The sequence below is a fragment of the Tupaia chinensis genome, unplaced genomic scaffold, assembly GCF_000334495.1.
Source record: "Tupaia chinensis unplaced genomic scaffold, TupChi_1.0 Scaffold000708_1, whole genome shotgun sequence".
NCBI classification, from domain to species: Eukaryota; Metazoa; Chordata; class Mammalia; order Scandentia; family Tupaiidae; genus Tupaia; species Tupaia belangeri.
Window position 1 is genome coordinate 288,788 of NW_006160231.1, and position 8,512 is coordinate 297,299.

Here is an 8,512-nt window from a genome sequence, read left to right on the forward strand (position 1 = left end):
GGCCGCGCCGAGCGCCGCCGCCGCCCCGGAGGCCCGGCCGGTCCGAGAAGGCCGCGCGCCCGAGGCCGGAGCCATGGGCGAGACGAAGATCATCTACCACCTGGACGGGCAGGAGACGCCGTACCTGGTGAAGCTGCCCCTGCCCGCCGAGCGCGTCACCCTGGCGGACTTTAAGGGCGTCCTGCAGCGCCCCAGCTATAAGTTCTTCTTCAAGTCTATGGACGACGACTTCGGGTGAGGACGGCCCCCACCTCGCCTGGGGCCCGACCCTCCGGCTCCCAGGGGCGGCGGCGGCCGGTGTGGACTCCCCTCGTGGCACCGCCTCGAAGTCCCACTGGGGCTCCGGGGCCGCTCGGCCCACTGGGCCCTTGGCGTTCCTGGAGACAGAGGTTCCAGACCCTCCAGGGACTCCCCGTTTGCCTCTAGAGGGAAACCTGGTCCCCCCAGTTTAGGGGACGTCCCCAGAGCACAGTCCCTGTCTGCCCCGCAGAGACGGACACACCCCCACCCGGTTCCTAGCGGGAGTCCCCGACCCTCCTCCAGGGGAGCCGCCGTCCTAGCACAGACTTGGGGTGTCGGGCACTCGGCCTTTCCGTCCTCATCTTTTCAGCCCCACAACCCCGAAGTGGGCTGTCTGCTGTTCCCCAGGAAGCAGAGCCCTGCGCCCCCAGGAGCTCAGGATCCCAGGTGCGGATTCTCCCTGCCAGTGGGGCCTCTTCCTCCAGATGGTGGCCGGGGAGACGCGGCCCGGCCGGGAGGGCCAGGAAGAGCCCCGGTGTTGTGCCCGCCCCGCTCTCCGGGGTCTCACCCTCCGCCCAGCTGCCGGCTCCGACCCGCGAGTGTGGAGGCAGACTTCCCCTTTAAGAGGGGATGGAATGTTGGAGCCGGAAGGTTCTGTAGCAGCTGGCCTGGGAGGGGCAGCCCGGCCGTCCCCCCCAGGGGACTGGGGCCGCGGGAGGCCCCCACACTCCTGCCCCAGACTAGCTGGGCGCTGGGCCTGGAGGCTGTGGGGAAGGCCTCATCTGGCCCCGAGGACTGGCGGCCGAGCCCTGGCCCTAATTTGAGGCCTGTGCTGCTCTTTGGAGCTGAGTGAGGGGAGACATTCTTGTCCCCAGTGTTCATCGCGCGGCCTCTCCCGGGCGGCCCTCCTAGCCCCAGCAAGCAAGCACCTCCTGCTTTCTGCCTGGCCAGCAGGGTTGGCAGGAGTGCAAAGGTGCAGGGACGGTGAACGGTGGGTGCTCACTATTGTCCTTGTCGCTGCTGCCCTGGGGTGGGTTTCTCCTGGTGTGACCACAGACTTCCAACTGGAAGGCTCTGAAGAGGGATGATTTGGAAAGGGTAGGGTGAGGGACTGGGTCCTTGGCCTAGCAAGAGAAGAACAGGGCTAGAAGGGACCAGGATACCACCTCAAGATCCGGGATGGGTGGGAGATCAGCTGGAGCCCCTTGTGCTGGGGCACTTGGGGCCTGATGCCGGGAGGGACCACCCCGCACACACTTATTGCTGGGCCCACCAGGCCTTGCCCCCGTTTCCTAAGCCTCGGGTTCTGGGGGCTGCCTCCCCCCCTCCGAGTGCTGCTGGGCCAGATGGAGCTGGTGGTAAGAGGCCCCCAGCGCATGTGCTCACCTGTAAATTCACTGTCGGCCCACTCATTCTTCTTAGCTTGATCAAGCCAATAATGGGAAGTTACAGACTGGTTTTCTGTTTCTTCCTAGAGTAAATTAAAAATAGATATTGAAAAAAATAGGTATTGAACTAAGCAGTATTTATTTCCGTACTGTCTTGCATACATCAATGGTATTGGAGCCAGCTTTTGCAAAATATTAAGAGTTGAAATTCTAGCAAAGTTGAGGCTCATGCTAAAAATGAAGTGGAGGAGGATTTTGTTCCCCAGAAAAATAAATGAGCAGGACAAGCTTGTCAAAGAGGACTAATAGCTGAGGAGCTTGTATGTATATTTCATTTATTTAACCGTTTTATGGTGCTTATACTGTGCCAGGCATTGATCTAAATGCTTTTCTTTTTTTTTTTTTTTCCTTTGGAAAGGTTTTTGCTATAGGGCGTATGCGCTGGCCAGAAAGTCAAAGACAGAAAGCGAGAAATCACCCCCCAACGGCCACGCTGCAATCCCTTTTCCTCCATTCTCCTATTGGGATCTTGGGCACGCACGCACATGCACCCAGCATGAGTTTAAGCCAGTCCGAGACTCGAACCATGGCCAGCTACATGGGAGTCCAGCGACATAGCCATTATGCTAACTGCTGGCCCCCTAAATGCTTTCAAATCTTTACTCGTTCCGCCCTCACAGTTGCTCCGTGGAGTAGGTAGTAATACCCCAGTCTGCAAATGAAGAAGCAGACCACAGGGAGCTTAAGGCACTTGCCCACACAGTAAGTGGCAGAGCTTGTCTTGATGTCAGGGATCTGGCTCCGAAGTCGAAATCCCCAACCACACACTTCTTGCTGTTGTTACCCCGTTTTCTGCCATCCTCTCTGAGGGAGAGGGTAAGCCCTGGCAGACAGTAGAGCTGACGGCTGTCAGAGGAGGAAGGCTGCTGTCTCTGCAGGCTCACCGCTGAGGTTCTGGTTGGGAGGCCTGCGGATGCCCCAACTCCCATCTGGTGTCCAGGAGTATTTGCCAAGCGCAGATAGGCCCAGCGCTCTTAAGTTATTTGGGAAGCATAGGAAGGAGAGCCGTTGTCAGCACTGAGGAGATGGTGGAAGAACAAGCTTCCCCTGCTAGCCGGGCCTGGAGCTCCAGGAAGGGCAACGCAGTAAGTTAGCTCACTAGCATGGCTTCCCGCTCTGGCACACGCTGTCCTCTACTCCTTCTGCCTGGGGCACTCTTTCTGTCTCCTCCAGATGCAAACTCCCCTCTCCTCCCTTTGAGCTTTTCCGTGAGAGCTGTCATGGCACTTTCGCCTCTTCACCCGTGTGTGCCTGCCTGCTGTAGCCAGGCCCTGTCCCCTGAGTGACACTCAGCTGAGGTCTATGCGGTGAGCACACCGCTGCCCTAGCAGCTCTGACCACCCTGGGCCACAGTGTGCTCCCTGGATCCCAACCTCTCCGAGCAAAAGGCCAACTCTCGGTCTGATGCTTTAGAGGGGCTGGTTCATACAGTGGCAAGCCCAGGGATGTGTGCGCACCAGAAAGAGACAGAGAGCACGAGGAAGTACCCCCCACGGGGCGGCCAGACTCTAATCCTCCTCCAGGTCGTCCCGTCAGGATTTTCAGCACACGTGCACATGTATCCAGCTTGTCCTTCAAGCCTCCAGGGCCGGGATTTGAGCCATGGTCGGCCATGTGGTGTCTGGCTCCCTTACCTCTAGGCTATGGGCCTGCAGTCAAGAAGAGCTTCGTAATGGGATAATGGGATGACCTGAATGATGAGCAAGAGATTCTTTTGGCCCCTGCCTTCAGGAACTTGCGCCTGTTTAGAGAGTGTAGAACACTAAAGTGGTTAAAGTTAGTAACCAGCTTCTTTTTTTTTTTTTCTTAAGAATTATTTTATTGGGCCAGTAGGTGGCGTGGAGGTTGAGGTGCTGGACTCCCACTTGTTAGACCACGGTTCAAGTTCTGGACCTGGTGGCTTGCTTTCTCACTTTCTCTCTCTCGTCAAATTGAAAAATGATAATAATAAATAATAATAATTATTATTATTATTTAAAAGAATTAGTTTATTTAACTTTATTTATTTATTTTAATTTGACCAGAGAGGGACAGAGTGAGGGAGAGAGAGAGAGAAAGCAAGAAAGCAAGCTGCCAGGTCTGGGACCCGAACCATGGTTGACCATATGGGAGTCCAACACCCTTAACCACCATGCCACCTGCCCCAATAATTCTTTTCTTTTTTTAAGAATTATTTTATCTGGGAGGGACCAGCAGTTAGTGTAATAGCTATGTCACTGGACTCCCATGTAGTCAACCGCGGCTCGCATCCCGGACCCGGTGGCTTAATACTCATGCCGGGCGCATGTGCGTGTGTGCCTAAGATCCTGAGAGGAGAATGGAGGAGAAGGGATTGCGGTGTGGCCATCCCCCCTGGGGGGTGACTTCTCGCTTTCTGTCTCTCTGTCTCTCTGTCTGTCTGGCGAGTGCACGCGCCCTATAGCAAAAACCTCTCCACAGGAAAAAAAAAAATTTTATCTGGGACTAGCAGTTAGCGTCATGGCTATGTCACTGAACTCCCACATAGTTGACTGTGGTTCGAGTCCCAGACCCGGTGGCTTAAACTCACACCAGGCATGCGTGCGTGCGTGCGTGCCCAAGATCCTAAGAGGAAAATGGAGAAGGGATTGTGGCATGGCCATCCCCTCTCAGGGGTGATTTCTTGCTTTCTGTCTCTGTCTTTCCAGCGAGCGTACACGCCCTATAGCAAAAACCTCCAGAAAAAAAAAGCAATTATTTAATTTTATCCATTGCCACTATTTTTTTTTTTTAAAGTTGGCCAGAGAGAGAGGAAGAAAGTGAGAAAGTAAGCTACCAGGTCTGGGATTTGAACCACGGTCAGCCATGTGGGAGTCCAGCTGCTCCAACCACCTCACCACCGCTGGCCCCAGTAACTAGCTTTTATTGCATGCCTAGACTTGCTAGGCATTGTACAATCCCGTCACTGGGGCTTGGAAAAGTTAAGACATGCTCTTGACGAGAGGGCTAGTAAGTGGGAGAATGGGAATTTGACCCTGTATCTGGGATTCCACATGGGGTGTATGAGTGCTCCAGGTGGGAGGGTGAGGGCTGTCTGATGTCCCTAAGGCTGCCGAAGATCAGCTGATCGATGTGAGTCAGCAGAGCCTTGGTGACCTGTCAGTGACCCCCAGAAAGAGAGGAAACATCTGTAGTGGAGAGAGCGGTGGGGCCCACTGGGGGTGCAGATGGGAGTCAGCCAGTTTCCCACGCAGGGAGACGCTCCAGAGCAGTCACAGAGTCCGTGCCGTGTGCCCGCACACCTTTTTTCTTTGAGGCCCAGTCCCCATGCCGGGCTGCACACTTGGGGTGTCCTGGGGCCAGGGGTGGCCTGGCCAGTTCTCTGTCCTGTCTTTCCCAGTTCTGTCTCCAGCCTTTCTGCATGGCAGGCCTGAGCAGGACAGTCGGGGCTGCTTTCTTCGGGTCACCGTGGGGTTAGAGCTGGAGGGGAGGGAGGACAGGCTCGGCCTGTGAAGTTGGCTGTGAGTCCAAGAATGTGAGCATCACAAGGAGCCAAGCACGTCCGGCCGGGCTGAGAGGACTGGGCTTCCCTCTCCGCTCAGAACTCACGCCGTGTCGTCTCTTAGCCCTGGTCACGGCGTCAGCTCTACTCCTGGGCAGTTTGACAGTCCTCAGACTTTTCCGTGCCCGTGGCTGGCCCCACACCGTAGTCAGTGTCCGGCTTCTCACCTCCTCACATTCCCCTGGCCAAAACACGGCACGCCCAGGACCACATCCCACAGCCAGTGCCCCACAGCACTGCGCCAGCACCTCCACACCGTCCTGGCTCAGGGAACTGAAATCCGGAGGGCAGGGTGGGAGTCCAGCTCAGACCCTACCAGCTCTGTGACCTTGGAGAAGGGCTGAAGGTTTCCCAGTTCCCCTATTATGACATGAGAGGCACGTTGTCTGCCTAATGAGGCTGCGATAAGATCAGAGAACAGGCTGGAATACCACTACAGTCGGCCGGCCAGATTCCTCCTCCAGCTCTTGACTTTAGGTCATCACTGACTGCGGAGCCTCGTTTCCCCTCTGTACCTTTGCAACAGCGTGGTGGTAATAGGAGCGAGGCGATCACGTCACATACTTACCGGGATGCTTGGCCCAGCATGCGTGCTCCGTAGATGGGAGCAGTTGTTACCATTAATTGTCATAATAGCATGTGGTTTCTCCCCTCCTCTTTTTAAATTTATTTTTTGAGAGGTTTTTGCTATAGGGCGTGTGCGCTTGCCGGAAAGACAGAGAGACAGAAAGCAAGAAAGCACCCCCCAGAGGGGATGGCCATGCTGCAATCCCTTCTCCTCCATTCTCCTCTTGGGATCTTGGGCACGCACGCACAGGTGTGCATGCCTGGCGTGAGTTTAAGCCACTGGGTCTGGGACTCGAACCGTGGTCGACTACATGGGAGTCCAGCAACATAGCCATTACACCACCCATTGGTCCCTCCCTCCTCTTTTTTTTTTTAAATAATTATTTATTTAATTTTATTTATTCATTCATTTATTTAAATTTGACCAGAGAGAGACATGAGAGAGAAAGTGAGAAAGCAAGCCACCAGGTCTGGGACTCAAACCGTGGTCCCAGCACCTTAACCACCACACCACCTGCTGGTCCCCATCCCCTCCTCTGTTTTAAAAATTATTTAATTGTATTATTATTGTTCTTACCTATTTATTTTTTCTTTTTTGAAAAGATTTTTGCTATACGGCACATGCGCTCACCAGAAGGACAGAAACAGAAAGCAAGAAATCACCCCCCAAGGGGGATGGCCATGCCACAATCCCTTCTCCTCTATTCTCTTGGGATCTTGGGCATGCATGTACACATGTCCGGTGTGAATTTAAGCCACTGGGTCCAGGACTTGAACCATGGTCGACTATATGGGAGTCCAGCGACATAGCCATTACACCAACTGCTGGTCGCAGTTATTATTTTTTAATTTGATGAGAGAGAGAAAGGGAAAATGAGAAAGCAAGCCACCAAGTCTGAGACTCAAACCACAGTTGACCATGTGGGAGTCCAGCACCCCATCCACCACATCACCTGCTGACCCGCCCCCCGCTTTTTCAATGCCCTTAAATTCTTGTCCACACCTTCCTGGGCAAAGTCAGGGCTCTGGTTGAGAAGGGAAGGACAGTAATAGTTGCGTGCTTCCTCTCAAGGTGGGGTCAGAGGGAAAGAATGTCTGGCCCAGGACAGCCCTGTTGGGGATGGGTAGACACTGGAGAGTCCAGGGCATGGCGTGGGGACAGTGACTTGTCAGTCATTACCTGCAATTGATGCTTGAGAGGATGCCCAGGAAGGCAGCTGACCTAGGCAGGATGGGCATCTTCCAGGTTGCACTAAAGACCTATTCCTGGTGGGGCCCACCCCTGTCCCCGCTTGAACAGACTTACAGTGGTGCTTCGATTCCCAGTTTAGGATGGAGGAGCCCCTGGGGGTAGGTACTCCAAGGACCCTCCACTTCCACCCCAGAAAGTTCTCTTTGCTGCCCCCCTTTCCTTGCAGAGTGGTGAAGGAGGAGATCTCAGATGACAATGCCAAGCTACCCTGCTTCAATGGCCGGGTGGTGTCCTGGGTAAGGGGACCCCGGCGTTCATCCCCTGCTGGGCGGAGGGTGGGGGCACTGTGAGATCGCAGCCTCGCTCTCCCAGGCTGCCTTCCCATCCTACTGAGCTGCTCCTCACCCAGACTCTAGCCTCTGGAATGTGGGAGAGTAGGAGAGTGGGGGACAGCACCGGGCAGAGCCACGATGCGATGCCTCCATGCCCTTTGAGACACCCGCCTGGGTGCTCCTGTTGCCTGCGGACCTCTGCTCACTGCTTCACCAGCCCCCATCCGACCGGGCAGCAGGTCCACTCCCAGCTGCTCCCGCACACCTCTGTCTCTTCTCCCCACGCCTCTGCCCTGGGCCCCTTCCCGGTGCGGTAACATAGGGTACCCACTTGCTTCCCCTGTTAGCTGGTGTCGGCTGAGGGCTCACACCCAGAGCCAGCCCCCTTCTGTGCTGACAACCCATCGGAGCTGCCGCCACCTCTGGAGCGGACAGGAGGCATCGGGGACTCCCGACCCCCATCCTTCCAGTGAGTGGGACCTGAGGGTGGGGAGGGCCGTGGGGGAGGGCCCGTCAGCTCAGCCCTGGGCTGGGGGAGGGAGCCCCCAGCCTGCTCCCTCCCCCACCAAGTCCTCTCTTTCCCGCAGCCCGCATGCTGGTGGGGGCAGCCAGGAGAACCTGGACAATGACACAGAGACGGACTCCTTGGTGTCTGCCCAGCGAGAGCGGCCACGCCGGAGGGACGGCCCAGAGCATGGTGTGTCTGCCCTGGACAGGGCCGACTTCCCAGCCAGATACCTGCCCGTCTGTCCTTCCCAGGCCAGGGTGCAGCCCGGGCCCGCCCTCTCTCCTCCCTTTGCTCCTGCCTCGGCACCTCCTGCCTCGGCACCGGGAACCCAGCTGCCTCCCTCCCCTGCAGCAACCCGGCTAAATGGAGCTGCGAAGGGGGAGCGGCGGCGAGAACCGGGAGGTTACGATAGCTCGTCCACCCTTATGAGCAGCGAGTTGGAGACCACCAGCTTCTTTGACTCCGACGAGGACGACTCCACCAGCAGGTGGGGCTCTGGTTCCGTGGGCACAGTGGGCAGGGGCCTTGAGGAGCCCTGAGCCCCGGGGAGGCTGGCCCGGGAGGGATGTGGCTTTTGCGGGACCTGGGCCTGCAGGGCCTCCCATGGGGCAGGGCTGGGCCTGCTGGAGGGGAACGACTGTGGCCCCACAGGTTCAGCCGCTCCACAGAGCAGAGCAGAGCCTCTTGCCTCATGAGGAGAAACAA

General features: G+C 56.6%; 1 protein-coding gene across 1 annotated transcript in view; it reads left to right on the plus strand.

The window, feature by feature from the left end:
- The first annotated feature begins 6 nt into the window (after nucleotides 1-6).
- DVL3 (dishevelled segment polarity protein 3) overlaps nucleotides 7-8,512 on the plus strand; it is a 16,975-nt gene continuing 8,469 nt past the window's right edge. Inside the window, exons 1-6 of the mRNA XM_006160787.3 lie at nucleotides 7-234; nucleotides 7,194-7,263; nucleotides 7,647-7,768; nucleotides 7,887-7,996; nucleotides 8,159-8,294; nucleotides 8,459-8,509. Coding sequence (XP_006160849.1) covers nucleotides 74-234; nucleotides 7,194-7,263; nucleotides 7,647-7,768; nucleotides 7,887-7,996; nucleotides 8,159-8,294; nucleotides 8,459-8,509 — 650 coding nt within the window. The 5' untranslated portion in view covers nucleotides 7-73. The remainder of the gene's footprint in view (nucleotides 235-7,193; nucleotides 7,264-7,646; nucleotides 7,769-7,886; nucleotides 7,997-8,158; nucleotides 8,295-8,458; nucleotides 8,510-8,512) is intronic.